At 53.5% G+C, this 22270-nt stretch overlaps 2 protein-coding genes across 4 annotated transcripts in view; one reads left to right on the top strand and one right to left on the bottom strand.

Moving 5' to 3' along the window:
- ZBTB17 (zinc finger and BTB domain containing 17) overlaps nt 1-4587 on the top strand; it is a 25733-nt gene extending 21146 nt beyond the window's left edge. For all 3 annotated transcript variants that reach the window (XM_012722276.1, XM_004678531.2, XM_012722277.1), the window contains 9 exons: nt 48-190; nt 242-542; nt 726-813; nt 898-1014; nt 1084-1204; nt 1414-1544; nt 1814-2023; nt 2124-2213; nt 2297-4587. In XM_012722276.1, coding sequence (XP_012577730.1) covers nt 48-190; nt 242-542; nt 726-813; nt 898-1014; nt 1084-1204; nt 1414-1544; nt 1814-2023; nt 2124-2213; nt 2297-2580 — 1485 coding nt within the window. In that variant the 3' untranslated portion in view covers nt 2581-4587. The remainder of the gene's footprint in view (nt 1-47; nt 191-241; nt 543-725; nt 814-897; nt 1015-1083; nt 1205-1413; nt 1545-1813; nt 2024-2123; nt 2214-2296) is intronic.
- A 21-nt stretch (nt 4588-4608) lies between these two features.
- Nucleotides 4609-22270, bottom strand: part of SPEN (spen family transcriptional repressor) — a 56008-nt gene continuing 38346 nt past the window's right edge. Inside the window, exons 6-14 of the mRNA XM_004678530.2 lie at nt 19896-20021; nt 19441-19554; nt 17749-17862; nt 16672-16772; nt 6858-14982; nt 6076-6576; nt 5724-5918; nt 5303-5461; nt 4609-4877 (exon numbers count right to left, since the gene is read on the bottom strand). Of these exons, the coding sequence (XP_004678587.1) occupies nt 4746-4877; nt 5303-5461; nt 5724-5918; nt 6076-6576; nt 6858-14982; nt 16672-16772; nt 17749-17862; nt 19441-19554; nt 19896-20021 (9567 nt within the window). The 3' untranslated portion in view covers nt 4609-4745. The remainder of the gene's footprint in view (nt 4878-5302; nt 5462-5723; nt 5919-6075; nt 6577-6857; nt 14983-16671; nt 16773-17748; nt 17863-19440; nt 19555-19895; nt 20022-22270) is intronic.

The raw sequence follows: 22270 nt of genomic DNA, 5'->3' as shown, positions 1-22270 counted from the left end.
GCCCGCCCGGCCGCGCGCGCCTCCTCACGCGCCCTTGCGGCCCGCAGGACTGCGGGAAGGAGTTCACGCACACCGGGAACTTCAAGCGGCACATCCGCATCCACACGGGCGAGAAGCCCTTCTCGTGCCGCGAGTGCAGCAAGGCCTTCTCCGACCCGGCCGCCTGCAAGGCCCACGAGAAGACCCACAGGTAGCCGCGCCCCGCCCGCGCCCGCGCCCGCCGACCGCTCTCTGCCCCCAGCCCGCTGAAGCCCTACGGCTGCGAGGAGTGCGGCAAGAGCTACCGGCTCATCAGCCTGCTGAACCTGCACAAGAAGCGGCACTCGGGCGAGGCGCGCTACCGCTGCGAGGACTGCGGCAAGCTCTTCACCACCTCGGGCAACCTCAAGCGCCACCAGCTGGTGCACAGCGGCGAGAAGCCCTACCAGTGCGACTACTGCGGCCGCTCCTTCTCGGACCCCACCTCCAAGATGCGCCACCTGGAGACGCACGACACGGACAAGGAGCACAAGTGCCCGCACTGCGACAAGAAGTTCAACCAGGTGGGCGGGGCCGGGCCAGGCGGCCGGGGCGGGGCGGGCTTGGGGCCGCCATTCCGTCGACCTTGAGGAAAGATGGCGCCGCCCACCCCCCTCCCTCCTGCGGCCGCCCCCTGCGGAGGGGACGCCGAGGGGACCCAAGGACAGCCCCGTGGCGGGGCCCTCTGACCCCCTGCCTGGGCACAGGTGGGGAACCTGAAGGCCCACCTGAAGATCCACATCGCAGACGGGCCCCTCAAGTGCCGGGAGTGTGGGAAGCAGTTCACCACCTCAGGTAGGACCCGCCGCCCGCCTGTCGCGCCCCCCGCCCCCGCCCCCCGCGGCGCCCCAGGCCAGGTCCCCCTCGGTCTCGCCACAGGGAACCTGAAGCGGCACCTTCGGATCCACAGCGGGGAGAAGCCCTACGTGTGCGTCCACTGCCAGCGGCAGTTTGCCGACCCCGGAGCCCTGCAGCGGCACGTCCGCATCCACACGGGTGGGTGAGCGCGGGCAGCGGGCAGCGGGCGGGCCGGGAGAGCCGGGTGCCAACGCTTCTGCCCCGCAGGCGAGAAGCCGTGCCAGTGCGTGATGTGCGGCAAGGCCTTCACCCAGGCCAGCTCCCTCATCGCCCACGTGCGCCAGCACACCGGGGAGAAGCCCTATGTCTGCGAGCGCTGCGGCAAGAGGTCCTGCCCCTCCCCGCGCCCCCTTGCCGAGGGTGGGCCCTAGCTCAGCGCCCTGACGGGGGTCAGGGAAGACACCAGGGCCCCACCGCCCGCCCCGGCCCCGGGCCCGGGCGTGCCCCTGTCCAGAAGCCGAAGCGTGGGGTCCTGGCCCAGCCTGGCCCGGCCTGACCGGGCAGCTCAGGACCCGCCCCTCCCTCTGCCGCCCGCAGGTTTGTCCAGTCCAGCCAGCTGGCCAATCACATTCGCCACCACGACAACATCCGCCCCCACAAGTGCAGCGTGTGCAGCAAGGCCTTTGTGAACGTGGGGGACCTGTCCAAGCACATCATCATTCACACCGGTGAGTGCGCCCACCTTTTGGCCCGTGTGGGAGGCAGGAAGGGCTGGTGCTGGCCGTAGGTGGTCCTGAAGGCAGTTCAGTTCAAGCGAGGGCCCCGTTTTCACAGAGCTTCCACAAGGTGGAGGTCCCTGGAAGCTTCTGTGCAGCTCAGGTGGCTGCCCGAGAGCACTTCCTGCTGGAAAAACCCTGGGCTGCAGGGAAGCTGAGGCCACTGAGGTCCTGCACCCCCCCCCCCCAATGGCAGGAGAGAACCTTGCCTCCTCCCCCAGGAGAGAAGCCTTACCTGTGTGACAAGTGTGGCCGCGGCTTCAACCGAGTGGACAACCTGCGCTCCCACGTGAAGACCGTGCACCAGGGCAAGGCTGGCATCAAAATCCTGGAGCCAGAGGAGGGCGGTGAGGTCAGCGTGGTCACTGTGGACGACATGGTCACGCTGGCCACCGAAGCCCTGGCAGCGACAGCTGTCACCCAGCTCACAGGTGCGGGAGGCGGGAAGTCGCGTGCTCACGGGCAGCTTGTCTGCAGGGCGGCAACAGAGGGGCCGCTGCCTCTGGCCTGAGGTCCTGATTCTGCCCACAGTGGTGCCCGTGGGGGCCGCGGTGACCGCCGACGAGACGGAAGTGCTTAAAGCAGAGATCAGCAAAGCTGTGAAGCAAGTGCAGGAAGAAGGTGAGAGGGGCCATCCAGGGTGTGGAAGCTGGTGGACCCCCAAAGGTGCGTCCACTCCTGACCGCAGCCCCCACCCCCCACAGACCCCAACACCCACATCCTCTATGCCTGTGACTCCTGTGGGGACAAGTTCCTGGATGCCAACAGCCTGGCCCAGCATGTGCGGATCCACACGGCCCAGGCTCTGGTCATGTTCCAGACGGACGCAGACTTCTACCAGCAGTACGGGCCGGGCAGCACGTGGCAGGCCGGGCAGGTGCTGCAGGCGGGGGAGCTGGTCTTCCGCCCTCGGGAGGGGGCAGATGGCCAGCCCGCTCTGGCAGAGACGCCCCCCACCGGCCCGGAATGTCCACCACCTGCCGAGTGAGCAGGCACCCCCCCACCACCACCGCCCCGACTATTTAAGGATGGCTGGCACCCTAGAACTGAGAGGGTTGGCCCCGTTCTCTAGAGAATAAATTTGATTATTTTCTAATGCTGCTTACAGCTCCCTCAGGGTGGGCGGGGAGCTGGCAGCTGGGGCTGGGCCGCAGAGGGCTGCTCCACCAGGAGCCAGTCAGCAGAGGCCAGGCTGCCCCCGTGATGGGCTGGACGGGAGCCCGGGGGCCGCCGAGAAGCAACAGGCTGCTCTGCCCCGAGTTGGGCGTGGGCAGCACTCTTGGGCCAACACACTAAGGCGCCACGTGACCCAGTTCCGTCATCATCTCTTTGGTGGCGCCTCACCTGGCCTCGCCTGCTCGGGTATAGTACCCTGCTCTTCCCCTGCCCAGAGTGGGGAGCTGGGCCGGCAGACACTGGCCATGACTGCTGCCAGGACCCAGAAAGCACCCACCTCAGGCCCATTCAGCACAGCAGCGAGCCTGGCACGAGAGGTGAGGCCCCAGGGCCGTCGGGCCTGGGGGAGCAGGCGGGCTCTGTACCCTCCGCAGTCGCGCTGCCGGGGCTCAGGGCCAGACGGCAGGGACAGCTGCTTGCCCGAAATCGGTGGAGCCTGGGCAGGCGCAGTGAGCCACCGGGCGCTCCGAGGGCCGGAGGGCACAGCACTGCCTGCACTAGGGGCAAGTAGAAGCCACGGGCGCGGTTGCCCCTCAGGCCTGTCGGCAGACGGCGCCCTGCCAGCGGCTCCAGTCCTCTACTAGAGGGCACCGCAGACGTGGAGGCTGGCTGGTGGATGTTGTGAGGCCCCCTCCTCGACGCCCTCCCCAACCTTCCCCCCTTGTTGCGAGCGTGGAGGGGGCGGCGCCGGCGAGCCAGGCCCCCCGCGGGGTGACGTGAGGGCTGTCAGATCCAACTGTGAAAGTGCCTTCCAGTGGCCAACTGGGATCTTGAAGTCACAGGTCACTTACACCACAGCGCTGAAATCGGTTCCGGCTCGGCATCTGATGAAAACCTCTCGGCCAGGATCGGTGACCCGCGGGGGGTTCAGTGGCCGGGAGGAGACGGGTCCCTCCTCCAGAGGCGGAGGGCGACGGCGGGCGTGGGGTGAGGGCTACTGCACCCTCAAGCCAGGGACCCTTGGCCACCCCACCCAAGTGACAATCACATCCACTCTTGACATGTTTTGTATTTTTTAATAAAGTTTGTAATCCAATGGACACACAAAACAAAACTGCGCTGAGAAAAACAGTTTCATAAATTAATAAGTGTTAGGAAGTTGGGGGCGAGACCAAGGTAGCAGGAGGAGGTGAGCCAGTCCGGTGCAGTCCGTGTGACACTTCACGTCGGCGCAGGCCCGTGCTGTCACGAAGCGCACTTGTACAAATGAGTGACGATACAAAGTCTGAGTATGAAAATAAGATTTTCTCTGAAAACACATTTTTTGGCACAGATTAAAAAAAATGTATGTCAGGGGAATTTGATTTTTAAGTCAGTATTATATATATTTATATATATTATATATTTATATATACACACATCCCAAGTTCTGCACATCCCACCAACAAAGGAAATCCTTGTTTGCTCTTTTTCAATTGTAAACTGTACATCCGGGTGAATCAGCGACGGTGGCGGCGAGAATGGAGGTGACACATGAGCAGGGCAAGGGCGGGTGGGGACCAACAACCCAGTGAGACGCTCCTTGACCCCAGGTTTCCGCGAAGCTCCGAGGCCGGCCAGTCTGGTGCGCGCACCACGGCGCCCAGCGTGTCGCAGCCCGTCTTCACTGTGCAAAAGTCCAAGTCACTAATTTAGTGCAAAGGCAGTTCCGTTTTGTTTCTTAAAAACAAAAATTTAATTCCACTGCCCTGTTCTTTTCTCCAAGAAGGAGAGAGAGACCCAGCCCCAAGGTGTCTGCGTGTCCATCCGTTGGTGGTCTGTCTGTCCTTGGGCTAAATGTAAACATACAGATAGCAGCACCACTGCCCGGTCGTCTGGGCGGGCGGGCGGGCGGGCGGGCGGGCAGGAGGCGAGTGGCCGTCTGGCAGCGGAGCCTGTCCCCTTCGGCAGCGCCTTCCTCCGCGTGGCTGGGTTGTCCTATGGGTCTTTTTCGCGGCAGAGCCCGGGAGCACACCCGAGGGCTGACCTGGCAGTGGCTCACACAGAGGCGATGACGATCATGAGGTGGGGAGAGATGTTGGAGATGCTGGCGAGGAGGTCAGGGGCCAGACGGGACAGGTGGCTCTCGGAGAACTCGCAGGGTGGGAAGATCTGCAGCACGTAGGCGGGCTGGAGGAGGGGCAGAAAGAAGTAGGGCCCCGCTTCACCTCGCTCACCCCACCACCCTTGCTCCTTTAGTCACGCCCAGCCAGGGGGCCCCTGAAGAGGCCCAGCGCACACGGGTTAAGTGTCTCCCAACCCACTTCTCCACAGCTGTCTGCTGGAAGAAGCCCAGGTGACCAAAGAGGCAGCCAGAACGCACGCCCCGGGGAACCTCTGCAGAGCTAAAGAGGAGGTTCCGTCCAGCTGTCCCTGACGGTCCCCAGGGAGGGCAATGGCTGCCTCCCCCCACCCCCGACACCCTGTCCAGACACCCTTCTGCCCACCACCTCTTCTGAAAGACTCCCCCAAGGGCCCACGCCACCAGGCCGGTCAGACGGCCTAACCCACCCAGATCAGCCCCCCATGTGTGCCAGGGACTGACGGCGGCTGACCTGATTGGAGCCAGGGTTGGGGACGTTGATGATCCCTGCCGCCTGCTTAGTCTGCAGGTAGGTGATGAAGGCGGCCTTGAGGGACTCGGTCTGGCTGACGACATCTTCTTGGTCACGACCGCAGGGCAGAGCCAGCAGCAAACAGTAGTCTGTCTCCACCTGGGGCAGAGGCAGCCGCGGTGGTCAAGGGCCTTCCCCACTGAACTGGCAGGGGCTCATCTAACCCCAGGGACCGGGCTCCCCAACCTGCAAACGCCTGGCTGGCGCTTGCCGCACAAGGAAGGCCTGCTTTCTGGGCCTGGAGGCACTTGTGCGCCTCCCCCCGACACTCCCGCCCCACACTGCCCGTCCCGGAAACGTCATCACCACGCCCCGCGACAGGCCAGGTGCCAGGCTGTGGTGCCCCGGCCGCTCAGCTCACCGTCATCCTGCGGGCCACTCCATCCAGCTGCGAGGCCTCTAGCCGCATCCTCTGGGCGATCCTCAGCGGGGGGCCCCCTTCAGAGAGTGGCAGGGAGCGGTGGGCCAGCACGTTGTTCCCAGAGACGAAGTGGAGCTGCACAGCAGCCGTGTCGTTCTTGAGAGCGAGCAGGCCCTGCCACACGATGGGGTACTTCTGCGGGGAGCAAACGGAGAGTGAGCTCCAGGCTGGCGAGCGGCGCCACGGCAGACATGGCCGCGCGAGGCAGCAGCTGGCGGGTCTGAGTGGGGATGTGGGGACGTGTCACACAAACTACTCTTGGAGGTGCGAGGGGGGCCCTGCCCATCCTTACCTTCAGGAGCTGGACCATATCCACGGGCCTCTGGGAAGTCAAGTGTGAAGAAGAATCTTGTTTGGGGGCGGGCTGGGCTTCGAGGTGTGGCAGGGCCAGGCCTGGGGGGGTGCTGGGGCCTGAGGTGGTGGGGACAAACAGCGGCTGCTTGGGGGCGGCCTGAGCGGGGAGAGGGGCCGGGAGGTCAGGCTTCATGGAGACAGACACGGGGGAGGGGTAGGAGGTCTGGCTGGTTTCGGCCTGCGCCCGCGGCATCGGGGCGTGAGGCTCGGCTGGCCTGCTGGGGGGCACAGCGGGGAGGCGCGGCTGCTCTACGGCTGTCTGGGTCCCCTTCGCCTCCTGGGAGACCGGGGGCAGCTTGCTGCTTGGTGGCTGGCCTGGCTGGCTGAGCTGCGAGGGCTGTGTAGGCTGGGCGGGCTGCGTGGACTGCACGGACTGGGCAGGTTGTGTAGACGGTGCCGGCTGAGCTGGCGGCAAGACCTCACCTTCAGGAGGGGGGCCCTGCAGTTGGGGGAGAGAAAGGAAGGAGTCAGCACCCACCACGCCGTGCAGGTCAGTCCCCAGCACAGCTCTGGCCGGTGGGCCCCAGAAGGGGTTTCAGCCAGGTTGGGGCTTGGGTCAGAGGTCGCCTGTCCCCTTCCACCCCCACCCAGAGCTCCTTCCGCAGGTCCCTTCACCCCGAAATTTAAGCAGCTCCTCTTGAGGCCATAGAAAGGCCCAACGTATGGGGCCTGCCCGGTACCCCAGCCGCCGCTGCCCGGAAGGCCCGTGTGGGTGCTCACCTGAGCAGGAGCCTTGGCGCGGGAGGGCAGGCCGACGGCGGCCGCGGCAGGGAACTGCGCGTGCGTGAGCTGCGCCGGGCCGTGGTAGGTGCGGATGTCTCCGTACCTGTACTCTTGAAAGAGCTCCCCGCTGGAGTGCACGATCTGCACCCCGTGCGTCACCACCACGGGCGGGGTCAGCGGTAGCCCCTGGATCTGGTTGCTGGGGGTGACTGTGAGGATGCGCGCCTCCCCGTGAGGGGCGGGCGCGGGGGCCGCTTTGGCATCTGCCGTCTTGGCCGCTTCCTTCCCGGGCTGCGGCGGAGCCTTGCTGGCCGGCGGCCCCTTCCCACCGCCGTCCGCCGCCCGGGGCTGCTCGCTGACGGCCGTCACGTGGGGGTGCACCATGATCCTCACGTCCCGCGGCACGGTGTAGGGGTGCAGGCGGTACTCAGACTGCATCACCAGCACTTCCGACTGCACGGGGGCGGCGGCTCGGGCGACCGGGAGGTGGTAGTGTACTTCTTCCTCGGGAGGGTGCTGGGGGGCCAGGGCGGGCACGCCCGCGGCGGCTGGCTGCGGGGTGCCCACGCGCTGCGGCGCCCTGACCTCTACCTGCTGGGGCTGCAGGGGAGCCCGCGGTGAGTGCAGCGTCTCTGGCCGGATGCTGTAGGTGATGCTGGGCAGGGCGGGCGTGTTCATCCTCACCTCGCCCTGGGACAGGTGGCTGAGGGACACGGTCTGGGTGATGCTGTGGGGAGGCATGATGACGGACTGCTCCGGGTGGATGCTGGAGATGAACTGCGGCACCGGAATGCCCGCGGCCAGCATGACCGTGGCGTTGGTGGAGAGCGCCGTGGACGTGGTGCTGCTGGGGTGGCCGGCCCTCGGGAACGGGGATGGCGTCGGCCCACTGGGTCGAGGAGAGTGGGCGTCTGGCTTTGTGGCTGCCAAGTGAGAGACAGTTCGATCTGTGGGGGTGCTGGGCCCCGAGGTGACGTGGTTCACTTCTGCAGGCAGCTTGCTGGGCAGAGCAGGAGGGTGATGGGGGGTGAGGGCGGACCCCAGGTTAGCCGGCTGAAGAACCTTGGTCTCGATCTTGAGGGTGACAGGGTCAGCAAGCTTTTTATTGGTCGTGACGATGCTCGGGGCGAGGACCAGCTGGTTATGAACCAGCACCGGGGGTGTGTTTATGCCCTGGGTGAGGACCTTCACGGTGCCGCCCTGGGTGACAGGGGTGGACACAGACAGGTGAATGGGCTCAGGCTTCTCCAAGGACGGCCGGTCGGCCTTCACAGACGAGATCACAGGGGACGCATTGTAGGTCTGGGCGGTGAGGACCAGTGTGGAATGGGTGGCCACGTTGGCGTAGCCGGAAGGAGCCTGAGGGCCTTTGGGTGGCGGCTGCGATGGGATGACAGCGTCGGGCTTGACCTGGGACTTGGACACCGACTGCTGAAATTCGATGTCCATGGCACTGGCAGGCGGGATCTGGCTGATCTTGGCGCTGATGCGCTGCGGGCCTTCCGTCTTCTGGCCTGAGTAGCTCAGGAGCACGACACCTTCTGAAGTGTTGACTCGCAGCCCGGCGCCGGAGCCCGCCTCTGCCGGCCGGTCGTCGATCACCGACATGGACCCTGGGTGGAAGCGGCTGTTCTCGTTGGTGCTTGACCTCTGTTTGCACTTTGAGGACGGTGTGATGACCGCGCCTGCCACCGTCACCGCGCCTGTCGTGGCAGTCGTACCCCCGGAGGCAGCAGTCACGGCGCCCGCGGTGACAGTCACAGCACCCGCGGCGGCACTTACCACACCTGTGGTGGCGCTCACGGTGCCCACAGTGGCGTTCACTGGGGTGGCGAGGACGTTCACAGGCCCCGTCAGGACGTTGACCGGCCCCTTCAGGAGGTTCACGGGGCCAGCGGGCGTGTTCACCAGGCCCTTCAGCGTGGTCACTGAGCCCTTCACCGGGCCCTTCAGTGCGTTCACGGGGCCGGTCAGCGTGTTCACTGGGACCAAGGAGACGTTCACCAGGCCAGTCAGGGCACTCACCAGGCCAGTGAGGGTTTGAGGAGCTGGTTTTGCCAGAGTTATCTTTTGTGAATTCTCCAAGTCAATGCTGACAGGCATCCGGCTGATGACAGAAGTAATTTTGGGTGCAATGACAGGAGCCACCTTCTCCTTGTCGGGGGCTACTGGGACCTCTGAAGACGGTGTATCCGAGGAGTTTGTAACCAGAGCTGCCGACTTTTCTTCTGAGGGAGGCTTTTTAGATTCAACCACAGGGGGCGGAGCCTCATGCAGACAAGGGGCAGCACTGACAGGCTCAGCGATGGCAGTAGTGACGCTCGTGGTGGTGACGCCCGTGGCGGAAACGTACTTGGGGTCCATGAGGATCTTCCTCAGAGTGCTGGAGCTGGTGTCAATGTCAGAGGCCTTTGTGTCTGGGGGAAGAGCTGGAGAGGGGGTGGATCGAGCCCGAGGTTCCTCCTGCCTCGTGATCCACTCTGTCACCTTCGTGGGGGGACTCTGGTGTGGGATCCCCCCGGCAGTCACGGGGGGTGGGAGTTTTGCTGCTGTTACAGAAGTAAGTGTGGGGGTAGGGGTGCTCGAATCACTGGGTGGGGTCACGGGGTCACTTTCAATGATGGAGTGCACCTTGAATCTGGCCTGAGGCTCCTCATCGCCTGGTGCTGGCTGTGAGGGAGGCGGGAGGTCTAGGGGTACAGACGATTTGGGTGGAGTCTTTTCTTCGGCGCTGCTTTCTGGGGGCAAATTCTCTGTGGGTGGAGTTTTACTTGGATCAGAAGCACGTGACTCGGGAGGACAGGACTGGGGCTTCTCACTCGGCTTTCCCTCCTGAGGAGCCTCAGGGGCTTGGACCGCCGTCCCCTCCTGTGCAGCGGGACTCCTGCTTGGAACCTGATCGGGGTCAGAGACGTGGGTCTCTGCAGCAACGGCAGTGACCCCCGTCCCCCCCGGCTTCTTTGTGTTCCGTTTGCGGCGTGCTCGAGCTTTCTGCCGCCCTTTGTCTTTCCGAGCAAGAGCAACTTCTGCTTCCTTCGATCCTTTGACTTCGGGCACCGGGTGGGAGGCTTCGCTGCGGTTCCCAACAGCTTCCCTGGGGTCTGCTGTGGCTGCTAAGGGGTCGGGAGCACTGACTGATGGCCCAGAAGATTCTGTAGGAGCCTCGGTCTCCAAGATGCCACACACAGCCTCATCCGTCTCAGGCCCCATTCCTTCCTCGGGAGGCTGCAGCCCTCGAGAGTGGGGCTGCCCCTCGGGCTGAGGCTCCGCGGGGTAAGGTGGAGGTGCCGGGAAGTGATCTGGCTCCCCGGGAATGTCGTTGATGATGGACCCGATGGCTGCAGCCAGCTCTGTTTCGCTCGCCTGGTGTGCAGGCTTGTCCCCGTCCTCTGCGGCGTGGCCCTCTGGTGCATCTGCTGCTGACGCCTTGAAAGTCCCAGAGGTTTCCGTGAGCTTTTCAATATTCTCCACGGCCTGTTCCAGCTCCATCTGCTGGGCTAACTGATTTGCTTCTGGGGACATTTTAGGCCCGTCGTCCTTCTCCGGTTCCTTGTCCGGATCACTGCTCAGTGGGGATGACAAGCGCCCGTCCTTCTGGGGACTCTCACTCTTCTCTGGGGAGACAGCAACCACCGCCAGCCCCACCTCCTTCTCCACAGCCAGAGCCGCAAGGCCGGCAGCCACTCCAGGACTGACACTAGAGTCCACGCTTTTCAGATTTGCAGATTTGTCCACGGCTGACCTGGAGTTTCGAGATCTTCCCCTCTTTGACTTGGAGTTTTTTTCAGGGGCTGTTTTCTTCTCCACCACTTCAACTGCAGGGGTTTCAGGTGCATTTTTGTCAGTGCTAACTTCTTTTTTGTCACGTTTCTGTTCACTTCCCGTTTCTTCTTTATCAGCCTTGGCCTTTGTGCTACTTTCTTTCATGTTTACTTGGGGATTCACCTCAGTGGTGGCCTCAGGACGTTCAGCGTCCACTTTTGGCTCACTTCTCCCTTTTTTTCCTTGTGGGCCTCCAGTGGCTCCTGACTTCTGGGATCGCGGGGACCTCCAACCCTCTGCTGGTTTCACCGTTTCCACGACTTCTTTTGCCTCAGCCTCATCCTCTTCCTCGGCTCTGCGGCGTGTCTTGGGGGGCCTTCCCCGCCTGGGCGTGGTAGGAGCTGCCGCTGCCTCCTGAAGCTCCCGCTCCAGCCTCTTCCTGGTCACTCGGGGCTGCTCCACGGGCTCCTTGGCCGGAGAGCGGTGCTCATGGTCCCCCATCGTTGCATAGACACTCCTCACGTTGCGGCGCCTTGTCCGGCTGAGGGGCAAACTCGGCTCGGGGTGTTCGGGGTCCGCAGCAGAGTGTTTGGAGGCAGTCCTTGTAATCTTCTCTGCCTCCATCTTCAATTCCAGAAGCTTCTGTGCTTCTCCCCGAGGAGAATTCGAGCGCTTGAGCTTTTCCCGGTCTATCCGCTCACTCTTCCTCGTGACGGGCTTCTCTATGACGCTCGCTGCAGCTGCCTGAACAGGGGTCTTGGAACGTTTGCTTTTGTTTGGCTTTTTGTCTTTTGCAGCAACTGGAGGGTCAACCTCTGCATCTTCCGAAGGCTGAGGTGGAACTTCAGGGACAGCTTCAGCTTTCTGATCTGCGCCAGGGTCAACGCCAGCAGCTGGGTCTGACTTCCCCACTGTTGGCTCACTGGCACCCTCAGGCTGTCTGGAGAGTGGCTGGGTACTGTCAGGTTCAGGAGCTGCCATGCTTTCAGCCTGGGAAAATGAGGCCCCAGGAGTTGGAGGCTTAGCATCCAGGTAAGTCAGCTGGTCTGGGGAAGAACCTTCCTCAGCTGACGGCAGCCCAGCAGCCTCTTTAGTGGCGTCGGCGCCTGGGAGCAAGTCTGCTCGTCCGGGCGGCTCCCCTGCAACAGGAGCCAGTTCAGACCCAGGTTTTGCTTCTTCTGTGATGGAGGCTGGCTCTGTGGCCTTCTCCTCTGTCACCGAAGGCACCTCTCCTGCTTTTTCACTGAGCGCCACCTTCTCCGGCACCGCCGACTCTGGAGTTACAGCGGTGACAGCAGGCGGTCCGAGCGAGGACGGAGATTTTAGTTCTGACTCTTTATTTTCAGAAGCGGAGTCCAGGGTCTTGGGGTGATTCTCTGAATCTTCCTGTTTCTCAGCCTCTTTGGGTTTTTGGTCCTTCTCTTTCTCTTTCTGTTGCATCCGTGTGAGTTCCATAAACCGGCTATGGAAAAGAACCACTGGCTCTTGGACCAAGTCAGGTGCGCTGCTGGCCCCGTCAGACGTCTGCCTCCCGTACAACCTCCCGGAAGCAAAGTCAGAATCTTCATCTTTTCTCTCCAGGTGCTGCAATCGCTTAGAGTCTTGTTCAAAGATTGAGCTGTGTAAAAAACGAGAGGCAAATAGTTCTTGCCTTTCCTGCTCCTCTTCTTTATGATCATCTTTTTTGTCGTCCATTTTTCCTTCTGAATCAGTCCGTATTTTCTTCTTTTTCATGTACCAGGATGGGATGGGCCTTGGTGCAGAGTCGACCTTTTCTTTATCTTTGTTGTTTCGAAAATTTGCAAACCTGGAGTCCCAGTCAAGAAAAGACCAATTTTCTTCTCGAGATGAAGAGAGGGACTTAGCTCTTTCAAGCAAAGCCTTAGTGTCTGGTGTGATGGTCTTGTCCAATGCAAAAGAATAAAACTTGTTCCTTTCCAAAGAACTGGAAAGTCTTTCATCTCGCTCACGTAGTTTATCTTCTCTGTCCCTCAATAAAAAAGACAACCGAGAACTTTCATATAACGCAGAGGCTCTGGGTGAGTGGGATTTGTGTTCGGCATCTTCATCAGAATCAGAGGGCACCTCACCAGGTTCTAAGTCACGCACCGACCGCTTTCGAAGGCTGTCTCTCTTGATTATGCTGTTTGGGAAGCTCACATCAAATCTGCTGCCATCTGGTTTCATCTGGGAGTCCCAGCGGTTCAGTTCATCTTCAGAATTCAAGACAGAAAGCTTTATTTTGGCCATGTCTGCCATCTGTTCTCTCCTGGTAGAATCGTAAGGATTAAATTTTAAGGACTCTTCTCTGACTGTTATATGAGAATAAGGGAGACCTTTCTCATCTACTTTAGGGGACCCTTTTACTGCCATTAGCCTAGGGGAGCCCACAGGGTCATCTTCTTCATGGAAGGAGCCATGTCGGATGCTGGGAGAACAGCCAGTCCTTTCAGAATCTTCACTGATCTGGCGTGAACTTCTGTAATTCCTCTCTCTCTTGGTACAGATCTCAAAATCAACATGGTCCATCCTTTTCTTTTTGCTAGGAGGAGAGTCATCAGTGACATCTTGAGGGGGTTTGCCTACCTCATGAACAAGACTCCGTCTTTCATATTCATCGACGTCTTTTTTAGGACTGCCGAACTTCTCAGACTTGGCTATCTCCATCTCCATCTGCTGTTTTCTACGACTCTGCTCCATTTGTTTTCGGTAACTCTGCGTGTGATCAATATCAATGCCAATTTTTTCTTCTGTATTTACTGAATGTGGTTTCTCTTGGCCTGATTTACATTCCAGTGTTTCATCACGAAGACTGCAATAGTTTTTCCTAATATCCTCTCTTTCTGGCCCTTGATCATCTACCAGATGCACCTGTTTGAGCTGTGGTTTCGAGGGAGTAAGTTTTTTTGACTGGGTCTCTTGGCTTTCCACAGACTCACCTACTGGTTCTCCTGGCCTTGCCTGAAGATCTGAGTTGGGCCTGGAGCCAGCCCCAGCAGAAACACTGGCAAGCTCCTGACAGTCTTTGGGGCTGGGAAAAGCATTTAGTCTGTCTAGTTTGATTTTTTTAGATTCTCTTTTAAGAATTTCTTTCCTCACAGGCTTTCTTTCCGACTCTCCTTCCCTCAGGAGAACGACATCTCTTGACGGCATGTCAGGCTGCTTTTTTAAAAGCACTCGAGTATCCTCCATTTCTGGACTACTTTTCTTGACTTCCGATTTCTGCCTCTCTGCTTTCAAATTGGATTCTGCAAAACGCCTTTTCCTGGCTTCCAGCTTCTCCAGATCCGCCGCGCTTACCCCATCTGTGGTCTGCTCTGGTTTCAGGTGTTTCCTAGGTTTCAGCCTGGCTTCCTTATCTACCACTTCTATGTGGCTTGAAAGTCCCTTCTCCTTTGGCATTTTGATCCTCCCAGATTCCACTTTAGACAAGTCAGATTTTGCAGGGTCTGTCTGAGAGGCCTGGAGTTTCTGATCTAGGGCAGAAGACTTGACAGCCTCGTTATCCAGCTTGGCTTTCAGCTTTTCCACGGGAGCATGGTCAAGAACCTTCCCCTCTTTTTCTTTCACTCGAGTCAATACCACACAAGGCATGAGTTCTAGGCGGTTCTTGGCCATTCCTTCTTTATCAGCTTTCTCTCTGCTCAGTTTATTAGAACTCCTGGGCTTTTCGGGGCTCTGTTCTCTCTCATTGTCTTGGTCTGTTTCTGAGGACTGAGAACTAGGGGAATGGACTTTTCCTTTTCGTTTCTGTTTGTCAGTTTTGTCCTTCTCCACTTTTTCCTTCCTTAATAAGCGTCTCTCTCTTTCTACTCTCTCAGGATCAAATGTTCGTTCTTTTTCTGTCTTTTCATTTTTTGTGTAGCGTTCCAAGCGAGACTTGTCAAGTTTATCATATCTTGGAGGGGAGAGTGAGCTACAGCTGCCACTCCGGTCTGAGGACCGGCTGTAGAGCCTCCTCTCGGAATCGCTGGGCAATCTCTCGGACTGGGAGGGCGACGCGCCAGGGCTCTGCGGGCGCCTCAAGTGCACTGGACTCTGGCTGCGCTCAATCGGCCTCCTCTCGTGGTCTCTGTCCCTGTCAGACTCAAATCTCTCACGCTCTCGTTCCCTTTGCCTGTAGCTGTACTCCCGAATATCTTGTTCATAGGGATCGCTCCTGTAATCCCTGTATTCCCGAGGATCATCATAATATCGGGATTCATAGTAGTCTCCTTGGTAGGTTTCCCACTCTGAATAAAATTCTCTCCCTCGAGCAGTATAGTCCCGTCTAGTATCCTCAGGATATGTCCCTGGAGTACGAACATTCTCATAATATGTACGATCTTGGCTATAGTCATAAGATCCCCTTCGTTCCTCTCTGCCAAAATGCAAAAAGAGTATGTTAGTTCTTCTGACTCCTTGTCACTCATGCAAATGAAATACCACTTTTAAACTACACAGCCCTATGCAAATGAGCCATTTGCATTCCTAAGCTGAGCTACTGATACAAGGAAAGCATCTTTTTCCACTCAGGCAGCAACTACACAGCAGGCTAACTCCTACACAATGGAAAGTCTATCCTCAAGTTCTAGCAAGGCATGAATGCCACCAGCACAAATCAAATGGGTCACAGCACGTCCCAACATCCTTTACTGCCTCCTCTGGGAGATAAACACCCTCCACAGGGGTATGCAGCCACGGGTAAGAATGAAAGGATACAGCCACAGTCTGATCACCAGCAAAATGAGTGACACTACGTGGTAATATGCAAAAGCTAACACCCACACAGCATTACTAAGCCCTCACAAGATGCTGGTCTTTAAAAATACCTTAATGTATGCACACAGGGAGGGTCTTAATGGCTTTTTGGTCTCAGGTACAAACAGACCACCAACACACCAACACACTTCCCACTCACTTACGGGTAAGGTTTCCAATAAGCTCTTAAGTATTAACAACGACTCCCAACAACTCCTTGGGGAGCCAGGAATGAGAACTTTATTGCTCTTTCTTTCCATACACATACACACAAACACACACTGACACAGGAAAGCTCTATATCAAAACTCAATTTCTAGTTGGGGGTCTACTGATTTTTGAACTTTTGGAATATAAATACAATCTATTAATGAAAACTTAAGAAGTTTGAGCTTTTAGATATTTTGGTTTGAGGGGACATTTTTTAAAGATTTACTTTATCTATGCATACAAGAGCTGGGGTACAGGCCAGAGATGTGGGGGATGAGAGGATTAACCAGAGACAGAGAGCCAAGGTGGGCATAGCAGGCAGATCCACTGATACACACTGCTGAGGGGAACGGTGGGGAGACAGGAGAGGTCTGCTGTACCATGTGGGTCAGCTCCCTGGCTGGGGATCGAACTCATGCACCACAACAGCTGGTGATAGCTAGACAGTGCGAGATTTAACCAGGTCCTGTACCAACAGGGAGGTCCTCAAGGTCTTTTCTTTTTTTAAATTAAAAATCTCCCCAGATGGGCCCTCCCCGGTGATACAACGGGTTAGGACGCAGCACCGCAAGCTAGCTGCAGCCGCTTCAGTGCAAGTTGGATTCCTGGCCCTGGAGATGACCCACATGGCGCAGCAGACCTCTCCTGTCTCGCCGCTGCTCCCCTCAGCAGTGTACTTTGTTGATCTGCCTACTCAGCTTCCCACTGTGTCTCTGGTGAATCCTCTCACTACCCTTGCACTTATGGCCTATACCCCAATTCTGTATGTATAAATAAATACATCTTTAAGTCAAATCTCCCCAGGTATTCAATGACCATAACACAGTGTTCCATGAGAAATGATTCAAAAGGACAAACATGTATAGTTATAATCCGACAAAATAACTTTTTCAAATTATAGAACAGTTTGCTGTGAAATGTATTTACCCTATAAGACACATGAAAACTGGATACATAAAAATAATACTGTGTCTCTACATGAGGGAAGGAAAAGGAAAAGTTTAGTTTTTCTAGGAGTAAGAGTAGAAATAAGGGGTGAGAAATAAAATGTAACTTGTTTGTAAAATTCAACTTGTATGACTAGCTTTGAAATACATACCTTCTTTCTGCTAACATTTCATAAAAGTCTCTGATATCTTGACCAGATTTTTCCATACAGTGATAAAATGCCAGCTGACTTTCCCGATTTGCAAAATCCACCTTAAGGGGGCAAAAACAAAACAAAACAGATCTTAATGATGGAAAGTATGGTCAAATTTGGAAGTTCTTCCCATCATAGTCCTCTAGACAAATTTCAAGAAAATGCTAATTCTATCTCAATTAACTGAAACACTCTTCATAACTAAAACTATCTTATAACCTGCAATACCTATTAAATTCTACACATATCTTGAAAAAGACTTAAAATTTAAGTTCCAGAATCGAGTCCTAAAGGAGTGGAAAAAGCAAAGTGAACAACTGAACCAATACCTACTTCGGATTCTAAGTTGTCGATTTAAAAATCAGATCAATTAAATCCAGCAATCACTGTTTTACATAAATTTGCTAGAACCAGTTAGGACATAAAACAAGTATGAAAGAATATTAAACGTCACTCCCAGCTGGGCCTCAGGGTTAGAAAACCTATGATAAGCACCATCTATTAATACTTTATTTTGAAGACGCTTGTTTCAATGTAATTATCAGTTATGAAATGCATCAACCTCTTCAAGCCATCACGGACAAAAGTTTTAAAACAAAAACACCAGACCAAAAAATAAATCATACTTTTCAGTGGTTACCCACTCTTTAGGAGTGAAGAAAAACGCAAGAAAGAATCATTCAGGAAGCTGAAATGCCTGGCACATGGAGATCCTGGGTATGCAGATACCCACAGGTGACTCTGGGTAGCCTGCACCAGGTTACAGAGGTGAGCCTCAGAGCCCCAGGTCATGGAGAAGCAAACTCTCTGAATGACAGGACTTCTAAGGAAGGTGCTAGAGTTAATGCTTAACAGACCCTGTGCTCTTAAGTAACTGAGCATAAAAATTACAAACCTCCTGCCTTAAAAACTAAGGCTATGACAAAAGATGACCTGTAAACCAATGCCCTTGCTGACCACCTATAAAGTGCCAGTCATTAAGCAGGCTAGGCCTGAACACAATTTTGTTGTTCTAATTACACTCATTCTACACACCTTAATTTTGTTCCCACCAATTTTTCTCCCCTTGGTCTCCTTTACAGCTGCTTGAGCATATTCGATTTCATTGTAGAGAACCAGGGCCATGCCTTTTAAGCGGTCAAACACCACCTGTAAAAAAAAACAAGAAACAACAAAACAAAACCAGGTAAAAGCCTCATCCATTAGACTAAACATCAGTGCCAACAAAATCCTGTCACAAGGACACCACCAAGAAAAAAATAGGCTTTTTATAATATATAAAAATTTCATGCATGCTTTTCCTGATGATGTAATCAGGTAGTGAAAATGTACTGAAACTATTCAGAATTGTGCATGATGACGCTGGCAGTGATTATTCCTTTACCTGTCTGTACTTTACTTTGTTTTCCAAGCTAAATGAGTACTGTAAGTAAGAATTCCTTAGTTTTGTTAAACAAACAAACATCCTTGAGGGGCCCTCTCTGGTGGCTCAACCAACAGGATAGAGCACAGCACTGTGAAGCTATTAGCAGCCACTTCAGCACAAGTTTGATCCGCAGCCAGGGGGCTGACCCACAGGACGCAGCAGACCTCTCCTGTCTCGCCCACTGCTCCCCTCAGCAGTGTAATTCAGTCCACCTGCCTGTTCTGTTCCCCCCTGTGTCTAGTGAATCCTCTCACCCCCCTGTACTGCTGGTATGCATGTACCCCAGTTTTGTATGTGTAAATAAATCCTTAAAATAAAATAAAGTCCTCTTTAAAAAAAAAAAATCCTTGAACAAAGAAAAAAGTACACTGAACCAAAAAAGTACACTGAACTAAAGAATTTTAGTGAATCGTGGGTATAAGTGTTACTATTGTCTTGATGGCTGCCGGAATTTTAATCAAAATTTAGCAACAAAACTGTATTTGAAGAAATGTCAGAGTCACACAATATACCTAACACCACAGAGTGAACCTGCTCTTCCGTAGCTAAAAGCTTTACCTTCATATCATGAAATGGGACCCAAAAGACCCTTTTCCAGTTACATAACAAACACTGGGTAGATGACTATTCTGTTGGGTGAACATCCCTTTAAAGTCACCCTCCCTGGTGGCGCAGCGGGTTAAAGCACAGCCCTGAGAATCTAAAGCCGCTTCCGCCTGAGTTCCATTCCCGCCTGCCCCGGAGGTGACCCACATAGTGCGGCAGACCTCTCCTGACCCGCCCGCTGCTCCCCTCAGCAGTGTACTTCCTCGATCTGCCTTTTCTGTTCCCCACTCTGTTTCTGGTGAAGCCTCTCACCGCCCCTGAACCTCTGGCCTGTACCCCAGTTCTGTAAGCACAAATAAATCTTAAAAAAAAAAAAAAAAGTCACCATAGTTTAAAAAAAAAATCAAGTTTTAATATTTATGTAAATATTATTACACTAATATTAATATTGCATATTAATTCTGATTACATGAGTATGTATGTGATTAATTATAATTAAGCTAATTTTAAAGTGAGATAAAATTATAAAAACATTAAGAAACATTCTATTTAACCATATTGTGATTAATTTCAAAATGAATCATCTCAACTAGTTCAAAACATTTTTAAAATATGTACACATTATAACCTAAGAGATGCAAATGTATGTGTGAGCTACTATAGAAAAGGTTCACACTAGAACTCAGAATTGAGAGTACAGAACACCAAGAAAAGGGAGTCAGATAAGACTCTAAGCCACAATACCTGACACCTACCTTTACCACAGGCCCATATCGGCAAAAATGTCGTGTTAAATACTGATCAGACACATTTGAAGAAAGCCCATCTAACCACACGCAATTTGTGGGCATGCTCTTTCCAAAACCCAGCTGAATAGAAAAAGTGAAATTTCTGTTAGTATAGTCACAAATCATTCAACTAAAGAATTCAAAGAAACTGTCTTTGGCAGAAATCTTACTGAACCAGTGCCTCAAATGGGAATCATCCAGTCAAAATCAAACAGAAATTTACAGAAATGTAATCCTGCTTAACTAAGCAAATATTAATTCAGATTACAGAGCAATAGGATGAGGATACAAAGAAGTCCATCACCTTCATAGTTTTCTAATTGTACCTTGCAATTTTAAATAGTGAGATGTAAGCACAAAAACTCCAAATCTTAAAAACATAGCAAGTCTCAACAACACCATGACTTATGCAAATTCTTTACCTTGAGGCGATTATTTCCTAGGTATTCCCCGTCCATCTTCTTAATAGCTTTACACACACTGGCGATATCACAGTACTGCAAGAACGCATACTGGGGAACCCCATTTACTTTCTTAATATCGATGTCCTGGAAAAGTCAGCAGATGCCACTTAGTGACAGGACAAGAAAACAACGCAAGTCCACACGAGGTATATATTTCTCAAAACAGTCACAATCCCTCAAATCATTTTCTCATTAAAATGTTCATCTTAATACAACTGTAAATTAGTAATCTAGAAAACCATACAACACATTATATGACTATTTCATAAATCATGAAACCCTTCCTGTGTAAAGCCCTTTGCTGAAGAGTCACTACACTGCAACTCAGAATTTAGTATCTACAATACCTGTGTTAAAAGAAATACATGATAACACATTCAGTGAAAATCTAAGAAATAATTCCCTTATACAGTATCTAAAATTTTTCCTGATTAGAGAAAGGTCATTTAAAACTATTCCTATATCAAACAGTGAAATTAAGAATGATAAGGAAATCAAGTTTTAAAAAAGTGACTTATAAATCTTTAGGGCCCTGCCTGGCAGCACAATGAGTTAAAGTGCAGCACTATGAAGCTAGCCAGAGCCAATCCCCTGCCAGGAGCTGACCCACAGGGCGGGGCAGACCTCTCCTGTCCCACCAGCTGCTCCCCTCAGCAGTGTACCTCATCAATCTGCCTGTTCTGTTCCCCATTCTGTCTCTAGTGAGACTTCTCACCAGCCACACCTCTGGCCTGTACCCCAGTTCTTGTATGCATAAATAAATCTTTTTTAAAACATGGGGCCCTCCCTGGTGGCGCAATGGTTTGTTGAAGCACAGCACTGTGAAGCTAGCTCCTTCAGCATGAGTTTGCTCCCCGCCCAGAGAGGTGACCCACATGGCATGGCAGACCTCTTCTGTCTCACCTGCTGCTCCCCTCAGCAATCTGGCCTGTTCTGCTCCCCACTCTGGTGAATCCTCTCACTGCCCCTGCACCTCTGGCCTATACCCCAATTCTGTATGCATAAATAAGTAAATCTTTAAATAAATATAAGTAAATAAATAATATGAATTGTAATTTATTCTGAATTAGAAAAATCATTTTCTCAGCATACTGATTGAACCAAATACTGGTAATTGATAAACCTGGCAATAACCTCTCATATCCAGAACAAATGGAAAAATATCTGAACAACTTTGTGCCAAAGCATCAGAATTATCATCCCTGGATTTAAGGAATATTTTCCAACTCTTAGGAAAACTCAAAACATGGAACACATCTGACATTCTGGTACTGACTATTTAAATGAAGAGGCAGAAAATACCCTAGCGTACTCATGAAAGTAGTTTGAGAAACCAGATGTTTGCTCAAATAGTAAAACTTGTGCTTAAATAATCCTGACCCACATACAGCAATATACTGTGATTAACTGACCCTCCTTACGGGTCACAAGTCAATGATCAAAACCTGAAACACAGCAAAATGAATAAAGAGCAGCTTAATGGGCTCTTAAAAACTTTTGTATAATACTGTATCAACTACAGTTTTAACTAGTGGTAGGCAGATTATTTTCTCCACTATGTAGAACATAATAGTCCAAGATAATACCTTTTAAGAGACATGGCCTCCATTTCTTTATATTAGTAAGCAAATAAATAAAATTATAAAAAAGAGAGAGAGAAATGGTTTCCAAAGAATATTGGCAGGCAGCCTCACAAAGTTTCGGCTAAAGCATAGTCTGTTATCAATAATCAGCATTTGTTTTTCCAAAGTGTGTGTCATAAAAATAGTGACACCAAAAATGGGAAGGATTCTGTAATACAATTTAAAAAACAAAACAAAAACAGTGAACCAGTGAGCAACTGCAGGCGACAGCTTCTGAGGTTCTGATTTTCAGACAGACTACTGCTATGCCCACCTTAGTGAGAAGCACAGCTCTTCAAACACAATACTCATTCTATTTTTAGAAACCCAGTAATGAGAATAGATCCATGTGCTTAAAGTACACCCTTTTATATGCCTCCAAAATAAAAATGTTTTCTGAAAGTGTTATCAATTCATAGAACTCACGAATGTCAAACAGCAAATTAAATGATAGAGTACTGTCTAAATAACAAAAGTAGGAGCCCAGAGAGGTAAACGAATTACAGTTCACTTATCCAGGTAGGCTGTAGAGCTAGGATTAGAATATACACTGCTCTTTAAAAATAACACAACTCTGGCCCTCCCTGGTGGCGCAGCGGGTTAAAGTACAGCACTGAGAAGCTAAAGCTACTTCCGCATGAGTTCGATTCCCGCCTGCCCCGGAGGTGACCACATGGCGTGGCAGACCTCTCCTGACCCGCCCGCTGCTCC

The sequence above is a fragment of the Condylura cristata genome, unplaced genomic scaffold (genome assembly GCF_000260355.1).
Source record: "Condylura cristata isolate star-nosed mole 26May11 unplaced genomic scaffold, ConCri1.0 scaffold00008, whole genome shotgun sequence".
Classification (NCBI taxonomy): Eukaryota; Metazoa; Chordata; class Mammalia; order Eulipotyphla; family Talpidae; genus Condylura; species Condylura cristata.
The sequence above is the reverse complement of the archived record's forward strand: the minus strand, read 5'-3'. Positions and strand labels throughout refer to the sequence as shown.